General features: G+C 49.2%; 5 protein-coding genes across 5 annotated transcripts; 3 read left to right on the plus strand and 2 right to left on the minus strand.

Annotated features, from left to right (window-relative positions):
- The first annotated feature begins 27 nt into the window (after positions 1-27).
- Positions 28-2,657, plus strand: DEU56DRAFT_777952 (alkaline-phosphatase-like protein). The gene is made up of 12 exons (XM_041351799.1): positions 28-503; positions 559-572; positions 626-643; positions 692-731; positions 784-870; positions 1,020-1,069; positions 1,119-1,176; positions 1,234-1,318; positions 1,501-1,562; positions 1,618-1,804; positions 1,877-2,193; positions 2,272-2,657. Exons 1-12 carry the CDS (start codon positions 105-107, stop codon positions 2,530-2,532), a joined length of 1,578 nt encoding a protein of 525 aa, XP_041213223.1. The 5' UTR covers positions 28-104; the 3' UTR covers positions 2,533-2,657.
- DEU56DRAFT_777955 (uncharacterized protein) lies at positions 2,658-3,951 on the minus strand. Its single transcript, XM_041351800.1, has 4 exons — positions 3,680-3,951; positions 3,552-3,617; positions 3,164-3,496; positions 2,658-3,076 (listed from the first exon to the last, which is right to left on the minus strand). Exons 1-4 carry the CDS (start codon positions 3,849-3,851, stop codon positions 2,805-2,807), a joined length of 843 nt encoding a protein of 280 aa, XP_041213224.1. The 5' UTR covers positions 3,852-3,951; the 3' UTR covers positions 2,658-2,804.
- Positions 3,952-3,990: 39 nt separating this feature from the next.
- DEU56DRAFT_777957 (glycoside hydrolase family 15 protein) lies at positions 3,991-6,506 on the minus strand. The gene is made up of 8 exons (XM_041351801.1): positions 6,029-6,506; positions 5,701-5,977; positions 5,507-5,651; positions 5,293-5,452; positions 4,963-5,238; positions 4,454-4,916; positions 4,302-4,397; positions 3,991-4,251 (listed from the first exon to the last, which is right to left on the minus strand). The coding sequence occupies exons 1-8, from the start codon at positions 6,266-6,268 to the stop codon at positions 4,106-4,108; spliced, it is 1,803 nt and encodes a 600-aa protein (XP_041213225.1). The 5' UTR covers positions 6,269-6,506; the 3' UTR covers positions 3,991-4,105.
- Positions 6,507-8,904: 2,398 nt separating this feature from the next.
- DEU56DRAFT_777965 (uncharacterized protein) lies at positions 8,905-10,769 on the plus strand. The gene is made up of 5 exons (XM_041351802.1): positions 8,905-9,520; positions 9,572-9,674; positions 9,725-9,881; positions 9,933-10,368; positions 10,425-10,769. The coding sequence occupies exons 1-5, from the start codon at positions 8,954-8,956 to the stop codon at positions 10,605-10,607; spliced, it is 1,446 nt and encodes a 481-aa protein (XP_041213226.1). The 5' UTR covers positions 8,905-8,953; the 3' UTR covers positions 10,608-10,769.
- A 403-nt stretch (positions 10,770-11,172) lies between these two features.
- DEU56DRAFT_552214 (uncharacterized protein) lies at positions 11,173-13,222 on the plus strand. The gene is made up of 7 exons (XM_041346767.1): positions 11,173-11,439; positions 11,498-11,653; positions 11,714-12,157; positions 12,219-12,279; positions 12,334-12,500; positions 12,557-12,643; positions 12,702-13,222. Exons 1-7 carry the CDS (start codon positions 11,406-11,408, stop codon positions 13,025-13,027), a joined length of 1,275 nt encoding a protein of 424 aa, XP_041213227.1. The 5' UTR covers positions 11,173-11,405; the 3' UTR covers positions 13,028-13,222.
- Positions 13,223-13,421: the final 199 nt, after the last annotated feature.

A 13,421-nucleotide genomic window follows, 5' to 3' on the forward strand; every position in this document is an offset into this window, starting at 1 on the left:
TTTCATTTCCCTCGATTGGTCTACTTACGCGGCCACTAGACCAGTGTTTTATTTTTGTTTCCTTTTCACTTTCAATTCTCTCTTCGTCGTCGTCCTCTTGCGCGATGACGAGCACACATGATTTCGATACATCTGCCACGCCCGATGAACGACGCGGTCTACTCTCGAATGTTGACGCCGTAGACGCTGTCCAACCTGACCTCGAGGAGCAACCCACTTCCCCTGCACCCTTACGCAAACGCAAGCGCTTCGTTGGATTCAGTGTTCTTCTTTCGTTTATTCTCGCTTCTACCATATTCGAACTCTGGCCCCGCACTCGACATGACACGAGAACTAGGAGGGACGCATTATACTCGAATGGAACGCACGAGTTCAAGAAGACAGTGCTCATGGTGTCAATCGATGGTCTTCGTGCGGATTACTTGGATCGTGGACTCACGCCGCATTTGCTGGATATCAGTCGGCAAGGTGTAAGGGCAAAGTTCATGAAGCCTGTTTTCCCCGTGCGCGTTCCCTTTTGGTTCTACTATCTGTCACTCAACATTTTCATTTCTGTAGACTTTGACGTTCCCGTGAGTCATACCTTGGTAAAGTATTTGATATGCCTGATTGACATTTGTTCAAGAAATCACTGGACACTAATGTAAGTACCACCCGTATAATGCTCAGCATGAACTCACACTGCCTGTAGGACTGGCCTTTACGCCGAGTCGCACGGCATCGTTGCAAACGTTCGTCCTTCACTCTCGTTAATTGTCTGGAGTTCTTACATCGACCATGTAGAACTTCTGGGACCCCGTTTTCCAAGACACATTCCATTACTCTCGTGTTGAATCCGCGCAGAACCCGAGCTGGTGGCTAGGCGAACCTGTTAGTACCCCACCAAAATTATTTTATGTATGCCCGCTTAATGTGTTCTCTTTCATCTCTTGCAACTTTGCATGTCCGTCTTGTCATTTGACTACCACACGCATTGTCCTCCCTGTCCCTTTGCATATCCTTCCCTTCGTGCAACTTAGATGTGGGAAACCGCTGAGCGTGCAGGCATCATCACCGCAAACCTCATGTGGTTAGTTTTCCCCTCTGCCTCATATTTGGCTTTGTATTCATTTGAACAGGCCTGGTCCTTGGTCTACATCCTCAGGCATGAACTCTACATATTTCCTACCTTGGGAGGTAAGAGTGTAGTCTTGAACTCAAAAAGGATGTAATGTGACTTGAACTGGAACGCAGAATAACTACTCTCTCGAGAAGAAACTTTCTAATCTCCTAGAGTGGGTCGATCTCCCGTTGGAAGAGCGGCCGCAGCTTATCCTTGGTGTGTTTTTGCATCCCTGATATTTCTTTCTCTGCCTCAGGATTGGTCGAATATATTTATAAAGCTTCCTTTGCTCTAAGCGGGCCAACGTAATTTCTTCCCCTTGTTACTTCATCCTCTTCAATTTCATGATTCTCCGCTGTGGCACTAGGTTCCTTATCGCTGACATTGTAAATTCATAGGCTACGAACCGTCCCTTGACCAAGCTGGCCATGCAACAGGGCCAATGTCTGGGGCCGTTAATGTAAGCGTTGTGCTGATTGTTTTGGTTGCTTGGCGTGTTGATAAACTTGCTACAGGCGAGCCTTGCAGCCGTTGATCTTTTCGCTCGGAATCTCACCCAAGCACTGGGCGAACGTAACCTCACGGATATCGTTGATATCATTTTCGTCAGCGACCACGGGATGACAGACACCAGCCACCCAACTTGGGTGTATGTCGACGAGATTATTGGTCAGCCATGGAAAGGTGTTACTAAAGTGGATGGTAAGTGATTTCAGTATATTATCTGCTATTTCCCGGAAAGTTTGAGACTGAATGATTACGTGCACTGTCCAGGTTGGCCATCTATGGGCTTACGCTTCGCTCCAGGCACGAACGTGACTGAGGCCCTTGAGCGTCTGTGTGAATACACGCTTACCCACCCTGATCGGTTCGACGTGTTTACGACTGAGAGCTTCTCTACCGACCCTGGTACCTCCTTGGTGGACCTAAACGCATTCAACTACGATAAGATGACTGCAGGCACGGTGGAACCTATGCCCGAACGATACCACTTCTCTAGCAATTACCGCATCGCCCCTGTGTGGATTGTCCCACGTATAGGCTACGCGCTGACTGACCGCACGGACGGCGAAGACGGAATGTCAACTGGAGTGAGTTTACGTTGCCGCATCTCATGTCACTTGATTTCTGCACTGTAGGTCACCGAGCTAATGCATTGTACCTTCTAGAACCATGGTTACGACAACGATGACCCCTCGATGTATGCCATGTTCGTTGCACACGGGCCTTTCTCTCAAGGCGCAAAGGCTGCTGTCACCGCGCGAGGAGAGGAGGGCAAGGGAGAATATGTGATGCCAGGGTTCCAGAATGTCGAGATTTACAACCTCGTGATGCGATTACTGGGCCTTGACGCTACAGACTTAGCCATAACCAACGGAACGGCTGGATTCTGGGATACGTATGTGTTGCCAGATTCTTGTATGGCATAAGTATTTGAAGTCTGGGGTGCTTCAGATTCTTTGCTAGAGCTATCATTACTCATAACTGTAGTGTCGATACCTTCCTAGATGTGCTATCCATACATATGCATCATATTACCCCTGTAGCTAGACCAATTAATGAGAAGATTTGACGCGATAAGATTGCAATCAGGTATAAGATGTACACCATAAAGAACTGAACAAAGCGAAAAATTTACAGACAGGAAAAGCACCGATCTCATATATATCCATCACTCCCTACTCAAAGCCAGCGCCACTCGTTAATGTGCTTCCGCGTCAAACACCATATGATTGCTTCCGATGCTCATATGCTGGCCCGTAGCACTGGGCACGTACGCAGCTTGCGGGACACCCGTCTCATCCAGTCCTTCTGCAGCCTCGATGATCTCGTACAGACGCGAAGCAACTTCGGGTGGAGGCACACGCCCACCGAGGATATCGCGTGCAGGTACAGGCGAACCGTAAAAGTCGCGGTTAGCGTCTTTCCGCTCTATAAGAACTGTACCCTCCAACGAGAGACCAGCAAAAAGACCTGTAGCACGTATCAGCACATCACGTTAACAACAACAATTACGGTCAAATGAAATCAAAATGAAGATGAAAATGGCCAATGTCTCACCCTTCGATTTCGAGTATGAAAACATGGGTGCAGGGTGAGCCAAGGTAGCCTGGACGCTCCCGCCAGTGCCAATGGGGCCGGCGGCGGCGCTGATGTTTCCACCAATAGTGACGTTCCCGCCTATGCTGAATGCCTTGACTGCATCCTCGCTGTTCAGTACGATCACGAAATCTGTGATATCCGCGCCAATTTGGAGGCCCCACCCGAGCCCGCCGGTTGCGATGCACGAGGGCGCAGACCATGATCCGTCCGGGAGCCGCGCGATGACTAGGCCGGAGCCAGCTTTCCCACTGAACATGAATCCAGCCTTGAGCACTTGGAACACGGCGAGACCTGTGTGCGTTGGTCAGTGAGAAGTACTGGGGTGCTGGGAGTGGATGAATGTCACCTCTTGCACGCTGAAGAACGGCTGTGGGTATTGAGTTGAGTGCAGACTCAGGATGATTTGGGTTTGCTGTGCGCAGTAAAACATTCAACAAACGATGCTGCCGACGTCATTGGAAGGAATATGCGCACCAAGAAAGCTCTCGAGAATCTTTGCTGCCTTCTCAGCTTCCCCTGGCAGCGTGAATCCTTGCACAAAATCTCTGGAGCCAGTCGCCACGCGCGAGGAGCCCTCTTTGACGAGAGCTGTGGCCTGAATACCCGCCTTCTGCGCGCCCCTCCTGAATTTGTCTAGCATGGACATGATGAAAACTTGCAGGAGATCAAGTGTGTCGTGAGCTGCGTATGTATACTGGACCTGCCAGGTGCTAGTGGCTTGGCTACAGTGGCTACGCCATTTTACGTAACGGACATGTGTCACGCTCAGCACTCAAGTACTCATCGGTCGTCGTGTTGCACTGCATTTTGCAACTAGTCAAGGGAATGAAGATGTATTGGGAATGGGTATAATTGTGCTATCATCACCAGAAAAGCGTCCAGAATAGCTCAGGAATAAGATTACCGCCACACGTCGTCGAGGGTTGTGATACCAGACATGGGCGTCGTGAACTCATTATTGGGATCAGACTCCCAAGTGATACTACCATTGTCGACGATAATGTACTTGTACTGGATTTGCGTGTTCGCTGGAAGAGTGACGGCCGCTAGGATGTGGAGTTAGTACATGTTGCAATTGAATAAAGACCAGACGCACTGTTCCAGGTTGGGTAGTCGACGGAGGACATGAGAATAGCATTGGTGGTGCTCCAGTCAGTCAGAGCACCAACGGAACCAGTCAAGTATATATTCTCTATAGGAAACAAAATTCAATAATTTTGGTCACGTTCGCAGTTTTAGTTAACTCACGTCCCACGGCGGTAGTAGCGTTGACTTTGAAAACAACAGGAACAGTTGCGGCCTTGCTAGTAGAGCATGTAGTGGAAACAGAGAGGCCCGCGGCACCCCAACTCGCAGATGTTTTACCAGCCCTTGCATCAAACGCAGTCAACGCAGATGCATAGCTCCACGTCAAGTCAACGGCGCTGGTCGGTGTTCCGTTGTTCCTGCTGTACTGCTCAGCCAGTCCTCCGCCTGAGGGCGTGTACTTCGCAGCCATAGCGACGAAACCGTCTGCAAAATTCTTGATCGATGTTGTGAGGGCGCTGTAAGTCGGAGTTGAGGAGCTGTAGGTCCCTGGCGTAATGCTCAAGTCGAACTGCTGGAAGAAAGGGAAAGAGACATCTGTAACTGTCAGGGAGCCTTCGTTATTCCACACGATGAGGGCGTCGTAGAGCTGCTCGGCAACTGCAAAGGATGCCAAGTACCACGGCTACGGAAAGTTGAGAAATGACATCAGATAGGAATAAGGACCTTACATTACCACCCTGGTACACATCCTCAGGGTACCGTCCAGTTGCAACAGCCTGGTCAGCGCGAATGCCAGTGTTGATGTCATAGATCTCACGAAATGAGTCGACATAGACCTTGAGGTTGGACAAAGCAACATCGGAGCAGGGTTGGAATGTGACACCATCGCAGCCAGCTTCGACGTCAAAGGTATGGATGGATGTCAACACTGTGTTAGCATCCCTGCCAGAGCGGCCGCCTCCGGTGTTGGCAGTCATGAAGCCGGGTGAGGGGTTCCAGTATGACTATTGAGATACTCGGATTGAGAAAACACTAAATGAAAGAGCCATTTTACGCACCTGGAGGAAGCAGAGAATGTTGTTTGCCTGGGTATTGTATCCGCTGACAACTGAACTTTGGCCGATCACAGTGGCAAGAGCAGAGCCCTGACGAAGTGCACGGTGCTGAACAGCGCTAGTAAAGAATGAAGAAGAATCAACCTCCTCCCACAGATCGAAACTTGAGCCTTGCATGAGTCTCGGGACAAGAAAACTTGATTTACGCAAAGCTCACGTCGTCTCGTTCCAGTCGTTCATGACGTAGTCGAGGTCGAGCTTGATAATGGGCCAGAGGGAGTCAGTGACGTATGATTCATTGTTGTTGGCAATAAGCCAATTTGCATAGGTGATCATGGCAGTTGAACGCAACGCAGGTCCATCTGTTTACCTGTTAGCGATAGCGGGACACAACACATTTATCGTACATACCACGCTGGGGGCGACCCCACGCTCCAGTGAATGCGGTCTCATTGATGTTGAACTTGGGCTCGCCCAAGCCACCAGTGGAGACAGTTCCACTTGGATTAGTGACCTGCTGTAGGTTTGCTTCGGCGGTAATAAAGTCGTCAATGTGAGCACGCAGAGTGGTGTCTTGCCCGGAGGTGTACTGATCAATGAGCATTTTGAAGACGAGCGAAGAGTCCCGGACCCATGTGTACAGGTAGTCTGGGTCGGTGGTGCTAGGACTGGCGACGACCACGCCGGGCTACATAGGTCCAGGTTAGCGGTTCAGATATTTGGTGTCTTCAGAACTCACATAAGCTCCGGATGACTTGGCACCACCAGCACCGATGTTTGCAAGTACACCAGCCTTTGCAACGGGGTATTCGGTACTGGTATACGAGTCCACCGTGCTTGACTGGGCAAACGCTGAAGCGCAAAGGCCGAGCGCGGAAAGTAGCCTGAGGGAGGGCCACATGATGATCTGGGGAAAGATGGTTTGCAAAAAGCTGCAGACGCTCTCTTTATAATTCCAGTACGGAATGTACGATGCCATATGCACGCATGGGCAAGAACCGAAGAACTATGTCAGGCGATCAATCGTGTCGTGGTTTCGCGTGGACTACATCCAAGAAAGTCCGCGGCTAGACTGGGCCACGGTAAGTAATAGAATTCAGCCTGAGCCGGGCACTCCGAGGCCACTTGGCTATCAACAAGCTCGAGCTACTCCAAACGTTTGCAAGAGTTTCTGCAGCTAGCGGTCCGTTGCACAGCAGCAACATTGGTGTCAAGACTGAAATCATTTTTTGTTGGTTATGTTATGTACGTACGTCCGTCTTAGATCCGTCTCCTAGTAGTCACCTGCCACTCGGAAGCCCCGCACAAAGCGAAGATAATCCGAACTGCTGATTTCATCCCCGGCACCAACGAAGTTACGAAGGGCGCTGGTGAGTCAGTCTCGAAGGAACGACCGTCATCATTGTCTAGGGAAGACTAGGTCAGTCTCGGTGCTTTCAATTCTCTTCAATTCTTGCAAGTGCCAGACTGCCAGTGGCGAATCACGACGAGCCCCGGAATAGAGGACGATTGACCCCTTCACATCCTTGTCACACTAAGACCATCTCCTAAATCCAGAGACCCTTCTGTGCAACTTAATTCAACAACTTACAATTACGGCGATGGAGAAAAGACCGGGCGAAACCCTAGTCTCCCTTGGGCACTCGACGTTTAACCCGAGCCCAGGCTTTCCTCAACCGGCTAAGGGCTAATCACGATGTTTCCAAGAGATCTTTCGCCTTCGATGTAAAGGAGATCCATACAACACGTCGCACAACCACGGCTGTCCGACAGTGACCATGGCACCCAGTCTCCTCATTCAATGTCGGACGTGATCAGCTTAATGCATCAAAGCACTCATTAGTTTAAATCAATTTTAGCAAGCATAACAACCTGGTGTACCTACAAGGTTCAGTGGTTGACTTGCCAGTGATACGGTTGCTGAGCCATGCCCTCTCGGATCGTTCTGCAGTTTACTTGTGCTCGTCCAATAGACAGGCGTTGGACAGGAAGTTTAGTTCAGCGTTTGTTCAGCGCCTGTCTACATAAAAAGACGACCAAAATGAGATTGCAGTCGTACCTCAAGGCAGTGACAAGCATCAAGATAATTTTGGCTGAGGGGCGTACAATTGCTCGCGTTGGCCAGACGTCGTCCATCCGATTCTTATTCGGGGTTCTTCTGTAGTGGTTCTTGTCAACGAATCACGAGTGCGTCTAATTCTGAATCCAACCTGCTTGAATACACCTTTTGGAAGCTCACTAATCGAGCATCGCTACCAGATCGCGATACACACGCAATGCCCGGAATTGAAAACATAGAGCCTTCGAAATGAGACATGATGATTCGAGAGCTGTAGGAAAATTCGCATTGCTCAAAGGTGATAGGGCCGCACCAGTGCTACAATCCAGAACAAGTTCAGCTCCCGACTACAGCAACCCGCAGGAACTCACATTCAGTCTCTAAGCGTGTGATCTGTTGTGTGCTCGGGTACGGCAGTTATACTCACACCAGCAGTTTTCTAGAACTATTTGTCCTTCCTGGGATGCATGGGGTGAACAGACGTCGAAAATTATGAAGGACAGATACTTACGATTTACCTGCTTCCCTACGTACCAAAGGTGGAGATGATCGCTCATGAACCAAGCATCGTTCGCATAGCCAGTCCTCTTTGTTCCAGGTGTCATAAACCCATGTCATGTAGTCAAGCAAGTCCAGACCAGACTTCGTAGAATTCCTGATCGCGGCATGAATCATCGATGAGGAGTTCCTCCTTATAAATCTCAAGTATTTCGCCGGGATCGAGGAATACCGATGGACCGCTGACCACATGCGCTCACGACGAGTCAATAGAGCATGAATGAAAATGCTCGCGCTCACATACTTCAAGCAGGAAATCCTCACCAGCAGCAATTGGAGCTAACTTTCTCAGCAAAATGTTTCGACCTCTCGTAAATTTATAGCTTCTTGGACAAATTGGCGATTGACTGGAGACCAAGTCCGACGACCGACGGGTGCCGTAGACGGCTGAATACAAGGTCAATCTGTACATCGCTCTCCGGAATCGCGTAGACTCCTCCAAGGAGAGCTGATTTGTGTTGAATCTCCGGTCTTTCATTCTGACCGAACAAATGAGACCAACGCGGGCGCGGAAAGATGAAGAAACCACCTCTAACTAAACAGCCTTTTGAGTTCTTGAACAGAACCAGAAAAGGCGACAAGACTTGTGATGTCTTCATTAGAGTGCATTGGGTTTTCCGAATATCATCCTCGGCCAGAAGTTCACCAACGGACTTGGACACAAGGTTCGCATTGCCGGAGAAAACGCAACAGTAACACTGGCTCAACCAAGTTGTAAGCTACAGAACGATCGGTCGAGAGAGGGTGTTGTTGAAAGACGTCGTAGACAGTTTTTGAAGCCAGCATTGCTGGTGCAAGACGATCGAAGTCGGGAAGTGATATCAGAACACATGCAAGATCAGGAAGCGCTGCCCGGCATTGGTTGAACCGAGTTCCCCATCTGTGCGATTTAGGGGTCGCGAAGCGTTGGCCCTGAGGCTGTTCGTTCAAGGCACAGGAAAAAAGTCAGACGGTAATAATTTTAAGAGCTACGCTGCGCGACGACAGCGAGCTTGTTATGGTGTCCAATGGGAAGTGGTCGAACGACTTGAAACAGCACTCTGGCTCATGCCCGGAATTTGCCGAACAAGGTGCTGCCAAGCAGCCGCTTGCTTCTGCAGGATGTTGCCAATTCGCCATATACCTACTAGTTCCGCTAACTCAAGAAACCCAACTTATCACCGTCGTCGTCTTTCCTCTCATTCTCGAGGGGCTCACAAGATGGCCCGCGCGTCCTTAGTCTTACTGCTCCTTTTCTTCGTAATTCAGGTCTATGCACATCCACATCCATTGAGCTTCCTCCGCAAATTGTCCGCAACCTCGCAAGAGGGCGGTTGGTTGTGGGGTTGGGTATGGGGCGCTGAAAGCTCGGTTTCTGTGGTGGATCGATCACCGCCTCTTACCTTCCATTCAAGGCCTGCGGCTTTTGGCCGGGAACTGCAAGAACCACTCTTAGGTTATGTCATTCCAATGTCTTCATTCACGACTTCATGCGCTGGCAACGATACCTCACTGGAAGACCGACATTCGAATTCAGGGTGCCCGAAGCTCTGCATAAGTGGTCCCCACCAACCGGATCCAAGCGAGTCTTGGATCGCCCTGGTGCAGAGAGGCCATTGCGCCTTCGTTGACAAAGTGAATGCGCTCGTCTAGAATCCGAGACCCGATTTTCTCACATTTTATCAGGTCAGGGAAGCTCAGAGGCTCGGTGCCAGGGCTGTTGTAGTAGGAGGCGAAGATCCTGACATCAACGGTCAACCAGACGCACTCATAAATATGTATAGTAAAGGTTCGCTCTTTTCCTCGTGCCACCATCGAACCGCAGTTGAAGTGCTCCAGCCGATGCTTCTGATGTCACAATTGCTTCCACCTACATCAAATACTCGGATTACAAGGAATTATCTCTGTTAATCAAATCGTCTACGACCTCTCATGCCGGCTTACAAACGCTTTCACTTTTGATCACGACTCAATACTCAGCTTGGGAATGGTATTCGTGAGTTTCAATGTCTCGCCCGCATTTCGTTGCTCAAAGTCGGTCGTTCAGCCCAATATTAACATTTGTTGTCATCCTTATACTCCCCTCCTGTCTCACATTCGTCACACTTCTCATCCATCGCATTCGCATGGCTCGTGCAGCACAACGTGATCGTGCTCCGGAAACTATAGTCAAAAGTCTTCCTTGGCGGGTCTGGAATGGTACTGGATGGGAGAAACATGAGGGGACTACGGCACATGGGGCCCATTCAAGCGGGGCACACGACAGTGATCTAGAATCAGGCCCCTCAGATCATAGTTCATCGTCGCCCTCTACATCTCATGAAACACTAAACCATGCGCCGATACCATGGTGCGAATCGCAGGCGGAATGTGCCATTTGTTTATCGGAATTTGTCAAAGGAGATCGTGTTCGGGAGCTGCCGTGTCATCACATCTTTCATCTGGAGGAAGTTGATTCCTGGTTGATCAACCGGAAAAAATTGGTGGGTTATTGTGTATCAATGTCATCCGGGTCATGATGATTCTTATTTCTTTGCAGTGTCCTGTTTGCAAAGCAGATGTCACCCAGCCCTGGCATCTTTCCCAAGCAAATAAGCCTCGTGCTGCATCTGCTAATGAACAGAGCTCCGATCCTGATGCAACAACTTCGCCTGTTGTTACGTCTCCTGTTACGGAGCTGACGCCCCTACTTCATGACCGTGGCGGAAACACCGGCTCATGACATGAATAATGACAAACGCGTTGAAATTATTTTGTATGATATATGATAAGGCGGCGTCTCGGGTTCTCTTCTAGTTCACACTGCGGTTTACCGTGTTTTGCAGTTGTAGTACCATGTGCTCGTCAATAATACCGATGCTGTTGCTTCCGTGGCTCATGCACCATGATAAATAGTAACGTAAGCGGCGAGTCGATCACAAAATTTGTTACCAAATCAAGCTTGCAAGTTCTGCTTGTGGTTTACTGTCCGATGTCAATATCATTTGCGCCCAGGGGACAAAAGAAAGATAAGGTACGTATGGACGCACTTTGTTATATTTTGAAGCTGCTTGATTAGCAAAACAGGAACAGATGCGGGCCAAGGTCCGCAGCTATGACCTCAGGGTCTTCCGACTCTTATTGTTGTTATTTTTGCACTTCAACGTGTTTGCCCAATTTCCTTGTAAGTCATTTTGCGCAAGTCAGAAGAGCTCTTAATCTTTTGAAAACGCGCACATGGTTAGACAGTTGACTGCACCGGCGGCAAGTTTTTCGTCCATGACCCTTTTTATTTCTACCAGACCGGTGCTAAGCCGGTTTCGGATTTAGCCATTGTCTGACGAAGCGCGATCCAAGGACCTAAGTTGTCCACAACTGAACAGTCGCGTCTCATGAAACTCCTTGTTTCACTTGACCTCCACTTGTGCTTTTGCGGGTGGGATTGCGGGCCTTCTCGCAGACCCTTATAACAGGCTAGAAGCGCCGTTTCATCTTATTCATCTTAACGAACACCGGATTTCCACTCTTTCTTGTTATCTACATGGCTAATGTTTCCAGCGTTCCTCATAATTTCGGTAAGAATATTCCAGACATTGGCGCCTGCATGAGTGCCCACATTAATTATTGTCACAGGTAGTGATGCAGAGGGGCGGACTCCTTGCACACCAGATAAGGAGAGAAGAATTTACTCAAAATCGACCAAGGTTTGTCGCTACTACGCAACCGGACATTGTCGACGTGGTTCAGCATGCCGTTTTGTGCACCTACAGCCGGAGAGTGCGCCACAAGGTATGGTGTCTATAGTCTGCTTCGTCTCCCACGGACTCATTGTAAGAATCCCGCCATCAGAGTATGCTTACCCTAACGGACCTGATGTACACACGAAAACACCACATAAGGGGTGGGATCAAAACGTCGGCCATAGTCATGGCTACACAGCGTACGCTGTATACACGGTAGCCCCACATGTGGCACCGCACGGTTTCGACGCGTCAAGAAACGCTTTTGACAATTCTACGGATCTCTCTTCGTCGAGTGACTCCGCCTCGTCTGACCATAGTTTGAACACAGCGTTCAATGTCATGACCCTCAAAGAACCCGTCCCGTCAGAACGGTTCCCTTCTGCGTTCTCACAATCGTTACCAAGGATCCAGTACCCCAACAACACGGGCACATACCACAGCAATGTAGCCCCTGGTAACAATAGAGGACACACTCCAATTAGTTTGAATGCTCGAGCTGCCACCCGTAGGAAAGCAGAGCAAGAAATGGAGAAAACAATTCAATATAAAAGTGATTCATTTCTCTAACAGACACTTTTTTCCATCGTTGATCGCTCATCACAACAAAACAGCTAAGCCTTGCAAATTTTTCTCACCACTCAAAAATTGTGTTCAAGGCGATAAATGCAGGTTGTGCGTACTTTCTCTATGTAATGTTTTTTTCTCTTCGGCTCAACCCCACCACAGTATTCACGACGTAGAGAAATGTAAACGGGCAAAGCAAGCTGATCATCAGGCCCGTAGGACAGCGCCATCTCACTTGCCTCCGAAACCACGTTCACTTATGGAAGAGCTCAAGGCACGCGATTACCATCCTATTCCATGGCGAGTGATTGGTGGTGGTGTGATGATGGGTGGGTATAGTATGCGCTCCACAGTCAGTAGTTATTTTATTAACCATGTCCCACAGGGCTACCTTGCAAGGCGTTCTTAGCGGGCTACTGCCCCGACGGCGTAGCTTGCAAGCTGGCTCATGATACTGAACTCAAGATTTCTCGTAAGTTCCTGATCTGGTGCCAATCGCGTGAATTACTTACAGAAGAGGGGATTATCAGCCAATGATGTTATGCAACTTGAGCTTGAGACACAAACGTCGGAGGCGTCTTCGGCAGTGTCACCCTCTGGACAACCATCGCTAGATTCAAGTACTGAGTCACAGCGCAGGACAGTGTCCACCGACTGCTCTTTTTCATCTCGTGTTAGACACACCGACGGAGGTACATCTGACAGCACGAGGGATGCAGAAAAAAATCTGTCCGCCCCAAACGACGCTGCATCCTCCAAACATCGACGTACTAGATCAATGACTACGCCGACTTCGCCGTCAGTTTTCCAAATTCCTCATGTGAGTACTGTCTACACGCTTGACAACGCCATCTAACTAACCTCGAAAGATTTTTGCGGAGTTGTGAGTCTTGTGACTGCAAACTATTGGGGAGGGGGGGTCGACTACTGCCTTCGCCGATTCGATTTTCTTAAACATATTAATATTGCTCTCTAAGTGGTCGGCTGGGGGGCTTGCACCTAGATTTTGAGGGTTGATGGATCTGAGCTTGTAGCATGTATGTATCATTAATCATGAAATCGAGACTGAACTTTGTATTGTGAGGCTATGGATATGAAGGATCGAAGACTCAGCGCTGTGTATAATCGCACGTTAGTACTTATGTTCTGGGGGTCCACCGAGGTGCCACATTCGTTGCCGCTGGCATCGAGAGAGATTTAACACAGTGGCGACATCCTGGTAATATTTGGTGATAATGTTGTCAGTATGC

This window comes from Suillus clintonianus, assembly GCF_016758775.1.
Source record: "Suillus clintonianus strain FC179 chromosome Unknown DEU56scaffold_8, whole genome shotgun sequence".
In the NCBI taxonomy this organism is placed as follows: Eukaryota; Fungi; Basidiomycota; class Agaricomycetes; order Boletales; family Suillaceae; genus Suillus; species Suillus clintonianus.

Coding starts and splice junctions, on each gene's coding strand:
- DEU56DRAFT_777952 (XM_041351799.1), top strand. CDS start 105: ATGACGAGCACACATGATTTCGATACATCTGCCACGCCCGATGAACGA. Junction 1,070..1,118: donor ATCACCGCAAACCTCATGTG/GTTAGTTTTCCC, acceptor TCATTTGAACAG/GCCTGGTCCTTGGTCTACAT. Junction 2,194..2,271: donor AAGACGGAATGTCAACTGGA/GTGAGTTTACGT, acceptor TGTACCTTCTAG/AACCATGGTTACGACAACGA.
- DEU56DRAFT_777965 (XM_041351802.1), top strand. CDS start 8,954: ATGCCCGGAATTTGCCGAACAAGGTGCTGCCAAGCAGCCGCTTGCTTC. Junction 9,882..9,932: donor TCAGCTTGGGAATGGTATTC/GTGAGTTTCAAT, acceptor TCGGTCGTTCAG/CCCAATATTAACATTTGTTG. Junction 10,369..10,424: donor TGATCAACCGGAAAAAATTG/GTGGGTTATTGT, acceptor ATTTCTTTGCAG/TGTCCTGTTTGCAAAGCAGA.
- DEU56DRAFT_552214 (XM_041346767.1), top strand. CDS start 11,406: ATGGCTAATGTTTCCAGCGTTCCTCATAATTTCG. Junction 12,158..12,218: donor GAAAACAATTCAATATAAAA/GTGATTCATTTC, acceptor ACAACAAAACAG/CTAAGCCTTGCAAATTTTTC. Junction 12,501..12,556: donor TGGTGGTGGTGTGATGATGG/GTGGGTATAGTA, acceptor CATGTCCCACAG/GGCTACCTTGCAAGGCGTTC.
- DEU56DRAFT_777955 (XM_041351800.1), bottom strand. CDS start 3,851: ATGTCCATGCTAGACAAATTCAGGAGGGGCGCGCAGAAGGCGGGTATT. Junction 3,618..3,679: donor GATTCTCGAGAGCTTTCTTG/GTGCGCATATTC, acceptor TACTGCGCACAG/CAAACCCAAATCATCCTGAG. Junction 3,077..3,163: donor TTCATACTCGAAATCGAAGG/GTGAGACATTGG, acceptor TACGTGCTACAG/GTCTTTTTGCTGGTCTCTCG.
- DEU56DRAFT_777957 (XM_041351801.1), bottom strand. CDS start 6,268: ATGGCATCGTACATTCCGTACTGGAATTATAAAGAGAGCGTCTGCAGC. Junction 5,453..5,506: donor AACGACTGGAACGAGACGAC/GTGAGCTTTGCG, acceptor GCAAGGCTCAAG/TTTCGATCTGTGGGAGGAGG. Junction 5,239..5,292: donor ACATTCTCTGCTTCCTCCAG/GTGCGTAAAATG, acceptor GTATCTCAATAG/TCATACTGGAACCCCTCACC.